At 41.1% G+C, this 21389-nt stretch overlaps 1 protein-coding gene across 2 annotated transcripts in view; it reads left to right on the top strand.

Moving 5' to 3' along the window:
* Window positions 1-19612, top strand: part of LIN7A (lin-7 homolog A, crumbs cell polarity complex component) — an 80567-nt gene extending 60955 nt beyond the window's left edge. For both annotated transcript variants that reach the window (XM_054027321.1, XM_054027329.1), the window contains exons 5-6: window positions 15985-16197; window positions 17369-19612. In XM_054027321.1, coding sequence (XP_053883296.1) covers window positions 15985-16197 — 213 coding nt within the window. In that variant the 3' untranslated portion in view covers window positions 17369-19612. The remainder of the gene's footprint in view (window positions 1-15984; window positions 16198-17368) is intronic.
* The last annotated feature ends 1777 nt before the right edge of the window (window positions 19613-21389 follow it).

Below are 21389 nucleotides of genomic sequence, written 5' to 3'. Positions count from 1 at the left end.
GTTTTTGAATAAGTCCACCTGGTCGCCTGCTCCATACATTATCAAGCCATAGCTTTACCCCTTCTTCATCCATCCAGCCTTTTTCATTCACATGTACAAAACAACCAACAGGGAACTTGAGTTTCGGCATTGTTTTTCTTTTAAAAATAATCATTGGTCTCAGTTTGCCGCCATCAGCTGTGCATCCTAGTACCACTGTAAAACTGGACTTCTCATGTCCTGTTGTTTTAATTAAAATTGTTTTTTCACCTTTTTGATGGACAGTTTTATTTCCAAACATATCAAAATTCATTGGAGTTTCATCCATATTTCCAATACTACTTAACGCATAGCCATGTTTAGTGCGCTGTTTTATTATGTATCGATGGAAACTATTTACTTTGCTATCAAGATCTGCAGGTAATTTTTGGGCAATTTTCGTCTTTTGCCTCAGTACCATATTATGCCTTTCCATGAATCTAGTACACCAGGATACAGTGGCCTTAAATCTGTTGCTGTGATCTGGGTTAGATTTGGCCCACTGAAGTGCAAACAAACGTATTTTATTTCGTGTCACTACATAACCATTTTGGCGATGCTCATTCACCATGTCTGCTACATGTTTTTCGAGTTCTGGCCAATGTGGGGTGCCTCTTCTTAATGCACACTTACCCCTTAGCATACTCTTTAATGCTTTTTCATTTGCTTTCCAGTCCCGAACCATCTTTTCTGTTACTCCATATTGTCTTGCAGCAGCGCAGTTATTATGTTCCATGGCAAAGTTTACAACTTTAAGTTTGAAACTGGCTTCATATTTCTTTCTTCTTGCTGGTGGAGCCATGATGGGGTTTTGACTGTTGGACATTTGTATACTGTACTCTATGTACTGGTGCTGTACTGTATGAACAGGTACAGATACTGGTGCTGTACTGTATGTGGTACCCAGTATACAACAACCAGCCAATCACGGCAAGCGATGTACCTTAACGGCGATTGGCTGGTTGTTGTATACAAAGCCTGCTTGGATTGGTCAGCATTGCATCCCCTTCCTGTCAGTTCTTTCTCTGCTTCCACACAGCTCTCCCTGCCTGCCCAGCCCTCCGTCTCCAAGACAATCAGAGCGGTAGACAAACACGCCTCTTTCACCAGTCTGGCCTGCCCTTGTATCCTATTACCTCCTTCTCTGCCTCTCAGATCTCGCACATGCTCGCCAGGAGCGAGATCTGAGAAAGTAAAAACAGTAGTTTCCAGGCAAGCTTATCTCGGCTAATAGGAAATAAACAAAGGCTTGGCATAGCACATTAGGGCTTTGCTATGAGGAAGAAAATCTGTTTGAACAGGGAAGCATGTCTGACGCACACTTTTTTTGCAAGTGTTGTAGCTGTGTGGACCCCAGGCTATTAGCGAGGTAGTATCTTTCATTGGACCAACAGGGTGTAAGAGACAAGTTTTGGCGCATACGCAGGGCGCTTCTTTAGCTCTGGGTTTTGGTGTCTAACTGCCTATGCTGCACGGTTAAGTACTCTTTTATAATGGCGCACCTAGGGAAACCAGGGTGCTGAGGTGTGAAAAGATGTCTCCCCTCTGTATGGTAAGGTGGGCTCCCACTACAGGACTCAGTTAATGTACACTATTGGCTGCTCTGTTACTCAGCATTGATAGCTGAGCCCCTTTGCTTTAGTAGGAACTTTTAAGGCCTCAAACAGTAGAATCAATTCCCAAGAACACACAGAGTTATCACTTTATTCCCAGAATCATTTATTCCCGGCCCTGGCTGCGCGCTCTCATCCATTAAAAGGCGGGATTCCCGCCTCTCTGCTCTCATTTAGCGCAGCGCTTCCCTGGGGCCACCCTGCGGCACTTCCCATAAGACTCCCAGCCCTGTGCTTCCGCAGAGCTGTAACAGTCGGCTCCAAATCAAGCCAGTCCGCCCCTTGGTTACCTACAAGCAGAGCCAGCCGCTCGGGCTGCCCTGCCCAGGACGTGCACCAGAAGAGGCGCGCTGGCTACTTAGGAGCCCTGGAAGCGAGCGGGCTGCGCTGCACAAGCTCTGGCCATGGGCTTGGACTTCAGTAACGTGCCCGGCTAATTCCCCCCCACCCCGCGCTTCGCCGCAGGGTCGGTGCCGTGCCAGCCTGCACATTACACACAGACTAGAGCAGCCCCCCCCCCCATGGTGCGGTGTCCGGTGCGATTGGGCACGTGGCAGTGCCCTCCCTCCCTCCCCCCACATGTGGGGCTGGTTCGCAGCCCTCTGGACCCCGCGGGCTGGGGCTGCAGAGGACCCGGCTTGCCTGGTTTCCCGCACAACACGGCGTCCGGCGCACTGGCTCGGCAGCTGATAGGGCTCAGCGCTGTCTCTGGAGCCGGGACTGTGTTTGCTCTCCCGCCCCCCGCTGTTCGCCCCGATCCGCCCCTGGCCTGCTCCCGTGCGGATCGTGGCTCCCTTTCCCCGTAGGGATCCCCCCGCCCGGGCACTCCGCGGCAGCCGCAGCTGGTTCCCACGCTCCTGTCAGGGCGAGGGAGCGGAGGCAGCCGCAGCAGCCCGGAGACATATGTGGTGACAGCAGATTCAGCTCGGAAGTTTCAGCACCCGGCGTATAAGACGACCCCCGATTTCAGAGAAGATTTTCCTGGGTTAAAATGTCGTCTTATACGCCGGAAAATACGGTAGCTCTGCAGTAAGAGACCCGAGATGGTACATTTGCGGTGAACTAAACAACTTTATGCCACCATATCTTTGTTATAATATTGATTGTTAGAGCCTCATCTTCCAGTGTGGCTCAGCTCGGAAAAGTGACTCTAAAAATGTCCTTATGGATTTCCATTGTTTATTGTCTCGATTTCTGCATAAAATACATACAATTTACAAGTTAAAAAGATATCTTCTGTCATTGCCAATGCTGCAATTGGAGAGTCAAACTGGGCTTTTTTTCTTCTTGTACTTCATAGCCAATAACAGTCCTGCAGGCCAAATTAGGTCCTCTGTGACATTTGTGCAGTCATGTGGCCTTCAGTGGCTTTGTACAACTATAATTAAAAAGGAACTAAGTAAATAATGCTGTTGATGATTCACAATGAAGAATAAAATCCAGCTCATTCTCTTTTACTTGTGTTGTTCTGTAGTGTTATTTTTGTCACTAAAATCAGCTGATATTAGTAAATACCAGGGTGCATAGAAATCATTGATTTAAAAAATAAATAGAAATCAGATTTTTTTTATTTAAAATTGGATTTTTTTTGATAAAATGCTTTTTGAGGAAAAAACCTATCTAAAAATAGTTTTAATTAAGATATATTATAGCTCATCAAAGATATATCATGGAATAGGGATTATAAATTCTAATTCTATAGTATGAGACAATATAGTCATGTAATGTTTAAGAAAAGTTTTGTAAATGAGTTCCAATAGTTCATGGATTGGGGACCCAATTGTATGGGGTCCCAGGGGCTTCTGTATAGATTATGTAGGTTTATCTTGCTATCTACCCAATGGGACTCAGTGCTCAATCTAGAAGATATCAGAGATGCTTAGTTTTGCAGTTCTCAAAGTGTGGATTTGTGTCTCCAGAGATGATATGCTTGTTAACAGCGAAAATGTTTTTAAATACATAATTAAATAATATATAGAGGTGAGAAATAACAGACCCTAACCCCCATTGTCCCTCTGCAAATTTGTGTACACAGAGTCAATCCCTTATCTCTCTGTAAAAGTGCAAAGTTTCAAAAAGTTCAATGAACAGAAGATTGTTGGGGGTGGAATAGATCTGGACAAGGAGAAGAAGTCTGGAGATAAATTTGAGAAGAAAGGGACATGCAGTAGAAACAAAAGTGAAACTGTTTGAGCAGCATATTCCAGAAGTCTTGAAGTTTTTCTGAGTGTAGCCTTCATTGATTTGAGATCTATTATACCATTCTCTCACTAGAAGGGAAAACCTATAATGGCAGCAGGCTGTAAAAGAGACCCAGTTTGGGAATATTTTAATTAAGTTCCTCTACCTGTGGGTAAGACAGGCATGCGTGCAAAATGCAAACCATGCAAGAAAGAAATGTAAGGCCTGGTTACCCGAATGAAACATCATCATGAGAAGTGTTGCTGGTCAGGAGGAAGCTGCGTGGAAGATGATGATGAAAGGAACATGTCTGAACATGCAGGATCTTCAGGTTGGTAACTTTTTTATTTCATACTTCTTTCTTAAGGGCTGCTTGTCTTCCTTCTGGACTATTCTTGAATTCTCATGTTTGAGCAAAAAATATAGTTGTTACTCTATGATACTATCATTTTAGATGCAATTGTGATAAAAAAAAATAACTGAAATAGGCAGATCTTCCTTTTATAATTTCACCTTTAAAGTAGTACTGCATGTCAGTGAATGCAATGAGTAATACCATGAGCAGTATGGTAATAATAATTAAATATCTGCATTGACTTATTTTGTTTAGGAGAATCCATACTCAACATACAGGATTCTGAAGACTATTCACCTTCAAGATCACCATCATTTCCTATAGTTTCAGAGTTATCGCCAATGATAGTGTTTCAGTCACATCACGTATGTCACATAGCAAAAAGAAAAAAAAATCTCCATCATCCAGAAACAGCCATAGATAAGTTTGTGATAAGAACCAGCAGACTACAAAAAGAGGTAATATATGAAAAAATTGCCTGGTTTGTTTATGCAACAAACTCTCCTTTCTGTATGATTGAGAACCCACACTTCATTAACATGGTTCAGTCATTAAGACCAGGATACAGTCCACCCAACAGAGCAGATGTCTCAGGAAAATTGCTGGATAAAGTGTATGAAAGAGAAATTGAACAGTGTGAAAAAGGTCTAGAGGGTGAAATTGTTAACCTGAGTCTTGATGGATGGAGAAAAAAAATTCAAATGTCTAGTATGCAACTTGGTCACAGACAATGCTGCAAATTTATCCAAGATGAGAAGAAATTTAGAAGAGTCCCAAGCTAATAACATATGGTTGCATTGCTCATGTGATGCACCTCTTAGTCAAAGACTTCAGTGTTCCAGAAATAAAGGCTAATGTTGTTAAAATTGCAAAATACTTCCGTAACAACCACTTTGCAGCAGCTGCTCTGAAAAAAGCGGGAGGAACCAAGCTAACTTTCCCACAAGACGTGTGATGGAACTCAGTAGTGGACTATTTTGAGCACTGTATCAAGAACTGGCCTAATCTGATGACAGTTTGTGAACAAGATCATGAAAAAATAGATGGCACTGACACAGCCAAAGTTCTCAACATTGGGCTTAAGAGACATGTTGAACATATGTTGAGTACCGTGATGCCTATTTCTGTAGCCTTGAACAAAATACAGGGAAATAGCTGTTTTATTGCTGACGCTATTGAAATTTGGAAGGAACTGAGTGAGACCTTAAAAGAGAAATATGCAACGGCAGAGTTAAATTACAAGCATTAAAAAAAACAAATGGGATAAGCACTATCTCCAGCTCATTTTCTTGCAAATATTCTCAATTCTCGGTACCAGGGTCAAACCTTAACAGCTGAAGAAGAGGAGTTGGCTATGACATGGACATCCAGCAATCCTCCCTCCATAATGCCAACTATAATAAACTTCAGGGCTAAGGGTGAACCATTCAAGAAATATATGTTTGCTGCTGATGTGTTAAAGAAAGTCACACCAGTGAACTGGTGGAAGTCACTTAAGCACTTGGATTCAGAGACTGTTGAAGTGATAAATCTCACTTTTAACAGCAGTAGCTTCTTCTGCCAGTGTAGAAAGAATATTTTCTTCCTTTGGACTAATTCATTCCAAATTGAGAAATCGTTTGGGACCTAAAAAAGCAGGAAAGCTTGTTTTTCTTCTCCAGATTATGAACAAACAGGAAAATGAAGGTGAAGATGACTGAGTTAGCTACAGAAGCCAATATTTTAAGTTTCTCATGTTGACCTGGCTGACATAGTCTATTTAATACATTTTTTTAAATATTTCATTTAACTATTTTAGTTAAAAACAATTTTAACAGAAACAAACCTAATTTTAAAAAACTTCATGTTAAAATAATTCAAAAGTTCATATGCTTGTTTTGTTAAAATATTATATGTTTGCTGTTGAAGAAAAAGTCCAGAATACGTAACGTTGTTTTAGTTAAATAAAACAATTTAAATGTCTGTCTGGTGATGTCCTCCTCCTAATACAGCATGGCAAGAAAATCCTCCAAATATTAATGATTGAAGATAGTTCACCTCCCAATGACTTCATAAATATCTGCTTCAGTTACCTTTGGTAAATGAAATAACCAAACAATAATTCATTTTTGATATAGCTGTAAAACTAATCTGAAAAGTTTTCAAAATAAAGCACTTTAAAAATGTATAGTGTGTACCTTCTAAAAATGAAACCTACATCTATCTCTGAGTTGTGAAGAATGTGTATTAAGGTTATAACAACCAACAAGAATGCACTTTTATGTAAAAATCCATGATTAAATTGAGTCTTCCTGATTAATGAATTTGATTTATATCAAATCCACCCTGGTAAATACATACAGGGAGCAGATGTGTAAAGTAAAAAGGTGTCATTTTACATAGTTACTGTACTTTTCAGTCACTTTCAGACTGACTGATTTGCAATAGTTTCACTCTGGACTCCAAACAGGGGAACTGGAATGGAGAGGAGAAAATCAGGCCTGAGTGTCTTTGGGACCAGTTCTGCCCTCAGATCTCCCCATAACTTCTTATCACATATTTGTTGCACTTCTCCTATGTGTGGTATACCAGGAGACGAATAAAATTATTGCACTGCAGTTTTTCAAGTGACAACATTGAGTCCCTGGGCAGAATGTATCCCTTTTAAAAGAATTTTCTAACTGTCTGAAGACTTAATGATGAGTTAGGATTACACTATTTCTTATTCTTCTTACAATTGCCTCATAAATATTACAGTGTATTTTCTTTGTATTATAATCTTTGTCCTCAGAATATGAGTCAATCATCATAAAGCATGAAGTCATTGTGGCATAAAGCTAAGTATTCTGTTACTTCCTTGCCCTTTGCACAGCCCCATTAAAATCCATGAGGCAGAGGTGAAATGTCAGTAAGATTTTGTAAAATATTAAAATAGTATGGCACACTCCAATAGCATGCTTCTGTCTGAAAACACTGTACAAAAGACTGTAATCCTATATTCCTTATGCACCTCCCTATGAAAGAGACATAGGATCACACCCCAAAATGGTTCATAATAAGCTTGAAATATAAGAGTGTTCAGCTTAATTTTCTGTTCATGGCAAGACTGTAAAGAATAGTAAAGCATCAGCAACTAGAACTGGTTGGGAATTTTCTTGACTAAATGTTTTTCAATTGGAAAATTCATTGAAATGGAACCGTTTTGTGGGAACATAGTCATTGTGATGAAACTTTTGTCAGGAATGTTCTCAAGTCAAGGATGGGAATTTCTAGTAAAAACAAACAAACAAACAAACAAAAAAACAACAAACAAGAGAATAGCCAATAGCCTTCAGGGTAGGACACCACATGGTATGTGGGAAACCCAGGTTCAAGTCCTGGCTCTGTCCGATTTGGAACAGAAACTTGAATCCTGATCTCCCACATCCCAGGTGAGTGTCCTAACCACCAGACTATGCTAGGTGTGTGTGTGTGTCTGTCTGTCTCTCTCTCCCCATGTTTTTGAGTGTGAAAATGTCTAAAGGTCTCAGTTTTGTCCCCATTTTTGGAAATTGTGAAAATTTTGCTGACCATCCCTATGCACTAGGGGGAAAAAATATGATTCCCTAAATAAAAGAAGAGCTACTACAGAGATCAATCAACTTCACAAATTCCAGTTGAATATTTAACCAAATAAGTTACTTGAACTTCACAGGTTGGAGGTAAATCAAATAATCTCATTGATATTTAGCATCACTGCCAACCAATGAAGGGAAAAATACAGGTAAAAGGAAATTAAGTATTCTAATTGACCAACAGACTTAATTGAAAAGATTTTTTTCTTTCAATTACAGCTGGACAAATACTGTAAAAATAGGTGAACCATCAAATTTTAAAATGCATTTGCTTTGACTATAGTCTCACCTCTTTGTGAACAGCCTGCGGAAGTTTACTTGCAAGAATGTGCGCTGGAAAAAAATATTAAGCTAATATTGCAGAAAACAAATCTCAAATTCACCATTTCAAGTATGCACACGAGAAACCTGAATCTAAGAGTTATGCTCATCTGGAGAGGTGAGACAAACATATCTGCGATCCATGTCTAATGGAAAAACCCCTCTATTTTCAATTATAAATTTTGAAAACTTGAAACAATACCTTTTGCTAACAATTCACAAGCCATCCAGCAGCTGATTATACCCACACAAAACATTTCTAGAATAATTTCAAAACAATAAATAATATGGAAGTAGTGATCTTTTCACAGACAACTTGAGATCAGAAGCAAAAAAGCTAAGTTTTGCTAACCTATTGTTTGCTGTGAACAGGTCACCTGCATCTGAGATAAAGCAATAATATACAGCAGGTGCAGTATAACAGATGGATCAGCAGTGGTACATGAGATGAAAATGAAATATCAGCAGCTTGCTTATGCTCATATGTTGGTGGTTTTCCAACTTTATAATTATCAACATAAAACTAGGGCTGCGTGTTCAGAACCTGCATTACTTATCCTAGCATGACTGGTTGGTGTTGCTTAAATTGTCTCACCAGAACTTTAAAAGAAATACTTATCAGTATGCAGGGGAGTAATGTATTCTTTTCCCAAGTAAAGGGCATTGTATGCAATAAGCCCTGCAGATGGCTCAGCCATGCCACAGAGGTAGCTGTCCATATCGGGCATTGGTTATGCTTTTATCGCATAGCTACTGTTAGTCAGATATTGCAGGGGATACAGCATAAGTATACAAGAACTAATTCTCATCCAGCGTCTGTACTTACAGACCTCAAATAGGAATACTACTCTCACTTTGCCTGCTTGCCCAGTAATCAGATTCCTTTTCCTTGTCTGCAATTGAGTAGGGGATTTTTGACTATAATTATATGCGCCTGGGTATAGTAATGACAGTGCTTTCCTGTATAATATCTGCAATTCCTTTACCTATTGTTATCTCTACAGTAGGTCTTTTACTTTTATTCTGCTTGATAGCACCTGCCAATGCTGCAAGATAAAAAAAAAATTAAATGTGTATTCTGAATATCCTTCTCTTTGCTGTTCTTAAGTTGTCAAACGAAGAGGGAGGAAGCCAGGTTGGGTGTTAAGTAGTATCACAGCCTTTTATTCAGCAAGCAGCACTGGCATATGGTGTTCTTTATTAGAGGGTGTGTTGGTGAGCAGTCCCTCAGATAACACTGGGCATACAAACACATGTTATGCTTTAATTAAACATAGGTTATTGGGCTTGACACCGGGTCACTGAGTGATATTTAATTGCCTGTGGTATACAGGAGGTCAGACTAGATGAACTAGTGGTCCCTTCTGGCCAAACTCTTATGAATTTAAGAGTGACAGCAGGCACAGATGCATTAAAACCAATTGCAGTAATGGTGTTGGATGCAACCAAACTCACCTTTAACTTAGCTTTGGTTGATAATACCTGAACTCACGTCTGTGATAGGAGCAAGCTCCATACTTAGTAGCATAATTGTTTACTTTGTCTTTTGTAGTTTCACCTTCCTTATTTTGTTTGAGAGCTTATGTCTTTATCCTGCACCATTCAAGTCAATGGGAGTTTTCCCATTGACTAGACTGGGAGCAGGATCAAACTCTTAAGCTGGAGGACTTTATACAAACGGGGAGGGGTGAAATGCCAAAAATGAGCAGTTATGAATTGCAGTCAAGTTTTGTAAGTGGTTTGAGAAGTGGAAGTACACAATCTTGTTGAATCCATTACACAGGCACAATCACAATTGCTTTACTGCACCATCTGTAACCATCCATCCCCTTTAAAAACAAAATACATGTTTTATACTTAAATAATTGCATACAAGTTCAGATATTCTACTTGCCATGTGCTTTACTGCCTATTATAAATAACAGCAGTGAAGTAAAAATATGCTGCTCAGCAAATATAGACAGTGTTCATTGCTATGGGTGCCCAATGCTGATGCCGATTCATATTGACCATAATTTGTTAGGAAGAAAGTGACATGCAGAAGGATGCAGAGCTGCATGTGGTTAGTTTCAAGAACAGAAGTCACTTTACAGTGATCAATGTGACCATGTCACATATTTGTGATTTATTATATAGCTAGCACAATAAGCTAGCTTCTCCTCTGATGGAATTCAGTACACCCTATGGGTTTATTAAAATAAATAGATAGCTTTTGAAAAATCAAACCACGAAACACCTAAGCAAATTTTTAGTTTTTACATGCAAATTATCTTTCAAATAAATTTTAAAATACCCTATTCATATATTGTTTTCCATTTGAGCTCTGATCGTTTTGTGCATTAGACACATTCTCACCTAATAATTTTTCAAGTATTTATAGTGGAATTCTATTTTTTGCAAATTACTTTCATTTAGCTCTGTATTTCAGCAGATTTATATTATCATAATCACAACAACTAAAAAAAGTGTACTCTGTCACATAACTTTAATACTATTTTAAGATCTTGCAGTGGGAGGGTTATGGAAGAGATTTAGAAAATCTGTGCTTCAGAAACCATATGGTCATGCATCTGAAGCTAGTTTGTTAGTTAGTTGAAGGTTCCGTCTCACTCTGGCTGCCAAATACAGAATGGCCTACAGAGGTGAAAGGAAGCTGGTACGGTCCAATACAGCGTACCGGCAAGAAAGTGCCTACTGTACCGGCAGGCCACTGATGGGGGGGAAGAGGGGGAAAAAGGGGCAGCTGCCCCAGGACCCTTTTAAATCACGATTTAAAAGGCCCGTGGCTCCCAGCCACCCTGCATATCGGTAAGTCATTTAAGTTACTTTCACCCCTGAGCCTACCTCATCATTTTAGCACCTGAAATGATAATTATCATCCCCCCAACTTTGAATATAAATATAATGTTTTCTGAAGCATGTTCACATTTCTGAAATACTTATGTCCCATCAGTTAATCTAAAAGTTTATTCCTTGCTTGGGACAGTATTTTCCAAATATGTTGTTGATGTAACTCCTGTGCTGGACCCTATATAAAGTTATGTTTGCTGCCAGCAAGAGGTTAGAGGACAAACAATATTGACTGTGTTACACATTTCATTGAAGTCAAGTCATGTCATGAGCCTGCTTTTTGCATCTTCTGCCTTGATAGTTCTATCTCAGTGTGCCACAGCAGAAGCAATTCATATTTGTTCTGACCTGTTACACACAGTGTTCACAATCTATTAGAAGTGACAAAAATAAGCAAAATTTTCTTCTGATTTTGGACGTTCCTAAAATGATGCCAACATATTCTTGCAATATTAGACTTTTATCAGTGCTGCTTCTTCTCTTTGGAGATTTGTGGCATATGGGCATAGTTTCCTTTTAAATAGCACGATACACAATTGCCTCAATATACTATATGGCAAAGCTTTGATTTCTTTTCTTTTATGAAAAAAACATTCATTTAAAAATGGTCTACAATCCACATGAAGATCTTGGTTGTAAGGTTTTTGCACTGAGACACTTTTGATTGTTGGAACGTATATGACAATCATCTATCATTATAGAATTCCACCATTCCACCTAATGTGTGGAACAATTTGTACTCCTGAAATACACTCCAGTCAAGCAATTTAGTGGGGAAAAAATGAAAAACATCTTTCAGAGAAATCACCTCTGCTTTTGAAGACCTACTATTTAAAAACAATGTAAACATACAAATCAGAAATTAAGCACATTTGGGAGTATGTTTCATTTCACAGCAGATATCACTTAATGCAAGTCATTTTTGAGAGAAAGGGTATGTACTGATCTGACAAGAGAATTTTGCCCTTAATCAGGGCCCTGAGATCCTTCAGTATGTATGTTTTCTCCCTCGTGCCTTTCTTTTCCTCTGTACTCTACCACAAATAAAGTTAGATAAAGTACCACTTTTGAGGGACTATGTCAAACCTCATTGACAGAAGACCTTGCTTTCTCTCACAAATAGGCATTATCAATCATTTGTTCCAAGGACTGAATATCACTTCTTGTGAGGATTAGAAATCTAGAATTCAGAACTGAAAGAAAGAGAAGGAAGGGGGCGTTTGGGGAAAAGAGGGATAGGGAATTTATAGGAAATTGAAAAGGAATAGATAACTACATATTGAGAAGCAGTCAGTAAAGAGGATTTACTGTGCACAAGCCTATGTTCCAAGGAAGCTGGTGGGAAATGAGACACTGGAAGCTGCTTTTTAAAGTTGACTTCAGTGGTAGGTAGGTCAGGAGATGGACATTGGGTTAGTCTCCTTTTGTGTGCAATTGTATATAGAAAAAACCAACAAAATTTCTACTTTTTTTAAAGCTTAGAAATGTCAGTAATGTTGTCTCATCTCCCCTGTTTTTTTCTGAAGAATCCAGAGATGTAGTTTCTTGGCTCTTAATTGAAGGAGGTCTTCAATCTCTAGCAAAAGAGCTTTCCTCTGAATTGTCTGTTGTATATTTGAGTTAAATGGGTGTTAACAAAAACAATAGTTTTAAATAGTCTGAATTACAAAAAACAAAAAGCCTGCAACTTCTCTCAGTTAGGTTTCAAATCTGAGGGCTGATCCACACTAACCCCCCACTTCGAACTAAGATACGCAACTTCAGCTACGTTATTCACGTAGCTGAAGTCGAACTATCTTAGTTCGAACTTACCGTGGGTCCACATGCGGCAGGCAGGCTCCCCCGTCGACTCTGCGTACTCCTCTCGCCGAGCAGGAGTACCGGTGTCGACAGCGAGCACTTCCGGGATCGATTTATCGCGTCTAGACAAGACGCAATAAATCGATCCCAGAAGATCGATTGCTTACTGCCGGACCCAGAGGTAAGTATAGACGTACCCATATATATCACAGTTCTCCACTTACCCTTACGGTCTTCCAGGAAACCAGGGTAAAAATCCGAACAGAATAGTAACTAAAAAGCCACCTTCATATATCATAAAAAGTCAGAAAACCATTTCTCTTTCACGTGCATGATATATTTTAAATGTTTGAATTTCACAAACCATGAACTTGTCTCACCTACACTTGTGCCACCCCCTCTCCACTGCAACCACACACCTTTTTATTTTTTTCAATATCAACACACATACACCACCACACTCAAAGCCAAGTACTGGTACTGCAGAGTTTAGCTAGAACTACAGTATTTTTAAAACCAAATTCAAATTCTGTTTTCAGACACAGTTAAGTCCAGCATAAATGTGGCTGAGTACAAGGGTATGTCTACACTGATTAAAAAAAAAACCTGAAGCACCTAGTGTCAGAGCCCAGGTCAGCTGACTTGGGCTTGCAGGTCTAGCGCTTCAGGGCTATAAAACTGCAGTGCAGACATTCAGGCTGGAGCTGGAGCCTGGGCTCTGAAACCCCGTGAGGGGGGGAGGATGTGACCTCTTGGGTGTGATAGGCTAATTCAGGGGTCGGCAACCTATGGCATGCGTGTCCTGGCAGGCAGCAGCGTGCCATTAAAAATCCTGTTCAGCTCTGCCCAGCCTGGCCCGCTCTTCTCCGCCCTCCCCACCCCCTCCCATGGGAGCAGGGGGCAGAAGCTTGGTCCTGCTGGCTCCCCTCCTCTTCCCGCAGTATGCTGGGTTCCTGCCCCTCCTCCTCCTGTCTGTCCCTCCCTCCCTGCTGGCCGATCAGCTGATGGCCCTTGCAAGGGAGGGGGGGGAGGAGTGAAGTCAGCGTGCTCGCTGCTCCTAGCAGAGGCAGAGAAGAAGTGGGGGCAGGCCCTTGGGGAAAGGGGTGGTGGAATAGGGGCATATCCCCTCCAGCCCCCTGCTGTGAGCACCCCATGACCCTAGCCTACACCCCCAGCCCTCTGCCCTGACCCCCCTCACACACACAGCCTTCTGCCCTGAGCCCTGACCCCCCCGCACACACACACACAGTCCTCTGCCTTGACCCTCCCCCCCACACACACACAGCCCTCTGCCCTAAGCCCTGCACACACCCCAGGCTCGTGCCCGGAGTCCTGCGCCCCACACACCCCTGCCCTGAGCCCTGTACCCCACACACACACACCCAGCCCTCTGCTTGACTCTTTCACACACACCCCATGACCCCAGCCCCGACTCTAGCACCCCCACACATACCCAGGCCCCCCACACCCAATGCCCTGACACCTGCATCCCTCTTACATGCCCCCAGCCCTCTGCCCTGACTCTTGCACCCCCCCACATACCCAGCCCCCCACACTCCATGCACCCCCCCACCCCACATTCCCACCTGCACCCCTCGCACCAAATGGGAGCTGCCCAGGTAAACGCTCCACACCCAAACCCCAACCCTGAGCCTCCTCCCTCATTCTAGCTCCTGGCCAGACCCTACACTCCAACCCCCAGCCTGCTCCTTCACCCCCAGCCCTGTGCACAGTGCACTCCTGCCCTCAGCTCAGTGCAGAGAGAGAGGAAGAGAATGGGCCAGAACCAGGGAGAAGGTAGGTACCCACTGTATGTGGGCAGGGCCGGGACCCCAGACCAGCAGCGGGCTGAGCGAGTCCAGCAGCCGGGATCCCGGCTGGCAGGAGCCGGCGGATGGAACCCCTGAGTGGCAGCGGGCTGAGCCGCTCACCCCATTGCCGGTCTGGGGTCCCGGCCGCTGGCCCCACACAGCCCGCTGCTGGTCTGGGGTTCTGGCTGCCAGACCCTTGCCAGCCAGAGTCCCAGGCACAGGCCCCGCTCAGCCCGCTGCCGGCCTAGGTGAACAGAACCCCAGACCAGCAACGGGCTGAGCGGGCCGGCGGCATAAGATCTACATTTTTATTTAATTTTAAATGAAGCTTTTTAAACATTTTGAAAACCCTATTTATTTTACAATACAATAATAGTTTAGCTATATAATATATAGACTTATAGAAAGAGACCGTCTAAAAAACATTAAAATGTATTACTGGCACGTGAAACCTTAAATTAAAGTGAATAAATGAAGACTCAGCAAACCACTTGTGAAAGATTGCCAACTCCTGGGCTAGTTTATGATCTTGCAAACACTTAAATATACGCATCACTCTGCACTCACATGAGCAAGACTTAGAGTTCAAGGTGTCTACTTGCATGAGGAGGATTATGTACATGCTCATGTGTAGATTATGGAAACTAAGGTCCCGGTTCATCACTCATCCCTCGGCCTCCTGGTTTACTCTTGCAGATGCAGTTAAGTGGACATTGCAGCACATATGCCTGTCTGCTACTAACTGGATGGAGAGCACCAGCTCATTTTGCATAGGCTACCAAACTGTCACTACTGAAAGGGGTCTGCACTTGTGATACTAACTCCCGTTCAGCAAAGGATGCGATTATGCATGTGAGCAGTCCCATTAACTTCTAAACACAAGTAGTCTTTGAAGTTAGTGGGCTTGCTTGCATATTTGACGTTAAGCAGGTGCTTACATATTGCAGTGAGCTCCATGCAGTATCAGTGCCTTAGAAATGAAAGGTTAGTGAGCCATTCCCAAATGCCCAACCTGCTCACTTCTCACCCATGTTAAGCTTTCACACTCCCTGTATTCCACTTTCTTATCTGGTAACCATAGGAAAGGTATGACAAGCTTTTCTTAAATTCAGTTGTTTTTGCATTATTTTGGCTTGTATATTTGCAAAACTCTCCCCACCCCAGTTTTTGTATGAGTCAGAAATTATGCTCGTTTTCACATTTCAGATGCAACCTAAAAATGATTCAGGCATCAAATTTAAAATGCAAAAAGAGATAATCAATCAACCCTGCATAAATCTTATTTACCCTTTACATTTCCCCCCCAATGACCATTTGAAAAGTTTAAAATACGGAAACAGCTTAAACCACTGACATCCTTTCCGTGACAGCAAGTATGAGAAGAGGACAGGACTCTGGATAAAACCAGCTTCTTTAGAACTCTATGTTCTCCTTGCTTGCAGAGCGTGGAAGGAGAGCACCATGAAAAAGCAGTGGAGCTCCTGAAGGCTGCTAAAGATAGTGTCAAGTTGGTCGTGCGCTACACTCCCAAAGTGCTGGAAGAGATGGAGGCTCGTTTTGAAAAACTGAGGACAGCACGACGCCGGCAACAGCAGCAACTGCTAATTCAGCAGCAGCAACAGCAGCAGAATACACAGCAAAATCATATGTCGTAGGTGAGACTATTCATTGGTCATGCTTTTGGCTCGAACCTGTGAAGGGTTGATCATCTCTTACCAGCTACTGAGCACCGACCACAACAGGAGCGGAGAGTGCTCATCACTTGGTAGATTTCAGTGTGCCCTACCCCCAAGTAAAATGCACTTTGCAAGTAGGGGATTTGCCACATCAAAATGTGGTGCTATTTTTCCAAGTCTGAATCTAGAAATCAATATCTGGCATACTAGTCTAGCATGCAATACAAGGAAGAGTCTAAGCAGTAAGTTAGTATTCTTTCTGGACACCCTCTCATAGTGTATTTTACTCCCATCAGCCAAAAAATAGAGTTCTTATCAAAATTAAGAATTTTTTGCTACCAGCTTTAGGCTTAATATAACAGTCCCTTACTACTATGCTGCAGAGCATCTACACATATGAGGGGAATTTTTCCCAGGCCTTTCACAGCTACAAAAAGCCCAAAATGCACCAGAGCCACCGTGGTTCCATTGCATAATGTGTTAGAAAAGTGCTTATCTGCAAATCCTACCTCCACTGTGGTAGGGAATATTCCATTCACTGCTTGGGTACTTGTATGGCCAAAATTACTGTAGTAGCTGAGTGCCTTACAATCTTTAATGTATCCTCACAACACCCCTGTGAGATGGCACTTCCCTATCACTCCCATTTTCCAGATGGAGAACTGAGAGGCTAAGTAATTTTCCAAAGTCATCCAGGAAGTCTCTGGTGAAGCAGGGACTTGAACCCAGCTCTTCCAAGTTGTAGGCTAGTATCCTACTTTGGTCCCCTAGACAAGAGTCTTTTGCTGAGGTTTTGCATGCGAGATCAGAATTTTGCTTGATGGACCCTTATTCTGTGAGTCTTAGGAATTTTGACTATTTTCCGCTCTTAGTGTTACAGATATAAATGGTTAAGTTTTGTGTAATAAATTGTGTTTTTCTACCTTAAACTGGACTGTTGCAGGAACCATTAAATATTAAAACGCAAAATCTCACAAAGGTTTCAAATAAACTTTAGACAAACTCACCCCAACTAAATCTTTAAATGTACTATAGTGCTCATTAAAGTTATTCTTAGTTGGGGAGAAAGAAAGGAAGGAAAATATGAGTGACCCAATCCCTCAATTCTTTTTGTTAGCTCTGAGAAATGTTTTTGTTTGTTTAATTCTAGGTTATTCTCAAGAATAAAATCTAGATCAAGAATTCAGTAACCAAGCAATTGGAGCTGTGCTTCAGTATTCCAACCTACAGTTACAAGAAAACAGAGAGAACACAATAACTGAACTTATCAAGAAGTTATGAATAAGTGATGTAAGAATAATTTAGTAAGAACCAAAACACACCTGTTACCTTCTTTTTAAGGCTTTTCAGCACAGTGCAGTCTCAGATACAAGATTTCTATGACTTTATTCCTAATGAGCAGTATGGTAAGTAAACACTATGAAATGTAGAGAAGTTTGGGGCTTCTGAATAAATCATTGTAAGGTCCAATCTTGCACTCCTTATTCTAACAAAACTCTGGCCTATTGGTCAGTGAGGGTTATATCTAAGGAGGCCAAGATCGGCTGCTAGTGAGGGTGAAGTCTTTCTCTGCAGTTATTTCCAGAAATGAACAACTTGTAGTCCATCAACCAAACTGCATCTGTTCAAAACGTTGTCACAAACATAAAACAAACTCCCACATCACACTCCATAACCTCTTTTTACTATATATTGTAGAGTTGTTTTAATCTGACTTCCAGTTTATAATAATTTTCAAATTTTTTTCCTGAAAATAGCAAGTTACTATATTTATAAAGTATTCAGTTGTAGAAGCAATTGGCTTTTTACTCTTGATGTTTCCATATATTTTATTATGCATCAATAGAGTGAGGCAGTTTTAGATCTACTTTAATTTTATTAGTAGTAAGGCTAGAGAATCTTAGAACGTATTTTTAAATATAGGTATGGCTTGTATCCATTATAGCTACTATTCTGAAATCTATAACTGAAAACTATAACTGTATATTTATTCCATAAAATATATATTGTCAGAATGTACTTGTTACAGAAATAGGATCTTTGTTTACCATGTATTACAAATGTAGTAAGATACTGTTAGCAAAAGACCAAGCTTTGTTTGGCACATATTCATGTGATAAATATAACCCAGCTATCTTAGCTTTTCTGTATTTTAAAATTTATTTTGTATTTCATTGTTAATGTATTTAGGAGAAGAAGTGTAAATTGTTCCTGGCATATTTTCTTGTAAGTCAATTTGATCTTAAAGTTTAGAACTTTATCAAATCAAATTGGAATGTAAAAGCAAAATATATAAGAACCTTTTTAAGTTTACATTTACTTTTCCAAAGATTAATGAACAGTCACAGCCAAAGCTGGAAGGCTAAAAATATCATCTACCTTAGAAGTGAAAAAAAAACGTAATCCTCAAATCGTGACCAATTTATTGTCATTTAAAAATATCTCCTACATAGAGAAAAAGGAGGCAAAAAGGAAGTCCTCCAATTCTTGCATACTGAAAACTCCAGTTGATTTCACTTGGAGTTAGGGGCACAAGGAACTCAGAACTATTCTGAAACAATGCTCTGGTTGCAGCCTTGTAACAAAAAAGCCAAAACATGTTACATCTTTTCTTTGCAAGTACTCACATCATTGATCCCCTTCACTTCAGTATAAGATCTAATCAAATACAGAGCAGACAGCCACAGCAGGGGGAAAATGGATATACCATAGTAGCATCGATTTTAAAAAAGAATACCTACTGACCACCAGCTTTGACAGTGTTCCATTACTATATTTAACTGCTGAAAGTAATCATGCTTTTAAAACCAAATTATACTTAAAGCACCAGATGAACAATATAATACCTAGAAATAATTCCATCCAGTGGTCCTGGTTACAACATGAATTAAACAGAGTAGCTTGACTGTGCCACCAGAAGAAGTTAAAGATGGAATATTCTTTTACTATGTTGTGCAAAGATTTTGTTTGAGTTTTTTTGTTTCATTTTTTAACTTAATAAGATTGTGATGTACCCATTTGAAATATCTATTTTAAAGCTATATTTTTTAAAAAAACATTAGTATTGATAGTATATGAACTATTACTGCATATGACTGTATTATATCACATGATAATGATTTGAGTTACATTGACTACTCTGTAAATTTTCAGAGACCAAATATTACACAGTACGATTAGTGAGACCACTGTATTACATTCTTTCTGAACTCTCCCCTGCCCCTCATCACAATATCTAGATTTTAATGGAATGGACAGTTAGTATAGTAAATTGCCAAAAAAAATAGAATGTCATTAATGTCTTTATATAGAGACGCATATCTAATTCATTTGCATATGTTATTGTTCAATAAATTATTTATACGTATTAATATAAACATCTCCGTCTCTGCCAACATTTAAAAATAAGAGAAAAGTATAATACAGGTACATTACAACAGAAGGGGCAAAAAATCATTGGGGTTAGACTAGATGACCCTTGCAGTCCCTTCTAACCCTATGTTTATGGGGTCAGTTTCAATGATCATACCTGCACTGTGGATCTGTAAAGATGTAGCAAGTTAATCACTGGAACAGCTGACAGCAGCCTCTACACACTGCCAATAATCGGTCATCCCCTAAAAACTGAACCTTCAGTTATGGATGTTCTCTGCATTTTTCACATAAATCTATAGCTTTGATTCAGCATAGCACTTAAGCACATTCTCATGTACTTAACTAGAGCCTAAAAGTGCGCACACAGCTCTCTCTCTCATTCATACATTCCCACTCTTCTAGCTAATTGTTTGCCTTTTTATTCATTGCTGTTACTGTATGAAATTGTTTTATCTGCAGTCACTTTAGTAAGTTTAAGGTCTCATTGATTTTGGCAGGAATAACTTGAGCCCCCTCAGATACATTTCCTTGTATTGACAGTGAGTTGAACTAGACCAGTGGTTTTCAAGCTGTGGTCCACGAACCCCTGGGGGTCTGCAGACTATGTCTAAGATTTCCAAAGGGGTCTACACCTCCATTCAACATTTTTTAGGGGTCTACAAATGGAAAAAATGTTGAAAACCCCTGAAGTACAAGATCCACTAAATCTTTTCTAACTTGATACTTGTAAAGGAATAAATGATACCATCCTTTGGGTCAGTGACCCAGAGCTGGCTTGACTGTCCCATTAGCCCGGCCTGCTACACCCAAGAAAGAATTGGAATTTAATTAGCTGACCCTCATATAAAGAGGCCAGCAAGAAGGGGTTTAGCGGGAGAGGGTATGTCTACACTACGGGATTACTCTGAATTTACAGAATTCGATTTTTGGCAACCGATTGTATAAAGTCAAGTGTATGCGGCCACACTAAGCACATTAATTCGGCGGTGTGCATCCATGTACCGAGGCTAGCGTCGACTTCCAGAGCGTTGCACTGTGGGTAGCTATCCCATAGTTCCCGCAGTTTCCTCCGCCCACTGGAATTCTGGGTTGAGATCCCAATGCCTGATGGGGCAATAAACATTGTCACGGGTGGTTCTGGGTACATCCTCTCCCTCCCTCCAGGAAAGCAACAGCAGACAACTGTTTCACGCCTTTTTTCCTGGGTGAACAGTGCAGATGCCATACCACGGCAAGCATGGAGCCCGCTCAGCTCAAGACAGCAGTCATGAACATTGTAAACACCTTGCACGTTATCGTGCAGTTTATGCTGAACCAGGACCTGAAAAACCAGGCAAGGAGGAGTCAGCTACGGCAGTGCGGCGACAAGAGTGATGAGGACATGGACACAGGACCGCGGGCCCTGGCGCTTTGGAGATCATGCTGTTAATGGAGCAGGTTATAGCGTGGAACACTGTTTCTGGGCCCGGGAAACAAGCACACACTGGTGGGACTGCATAGTGTTGCAGGTGTGGGGCGATTCCCAGTGGCTGCGAAACTTTCGCATGCATAAGGGCACTTTCATGGAACTTTGTGACTTGCTTTCCCCTGCCCTGAAGCACCAGAATACCAAGATGAGAGCAGCCCTCACAGTTGAGAAGCGAGTGGCGCTAGCTGTCTGGCGTTGCAAGCTTCCACAGGGCTACCAGTCAGTCGGGAATCAATTTGGAGTGGGCAAATCTACTGTGGGGGCTGCTGTGATGCAAGTAGCCAAAGCAATCACTGAGCTGCTGCTACCAAAGGTAGTGACTCTGGGA

Source organism: Malaclemys terrapin, chromosome 1 (assembly GCF_027887155.1).
Source record: "Malaclemys terrapin pileata isolate rMalTer1 chromosome 1, rMalTer1.hap1, whole genome shotgun sequence".
In the NCBI taxonomy this organism is placed as follows: domain Eukaryota; kingdom Metazoa; phylum Chordata; order Testudines; family Emydidae; genus Malaclemys; species Malaclemys terrapin.
Note: the sequence above shows the minus strand (reverse complement) of the source record. Positions and strands in the feature narration are given on the sequence as shown.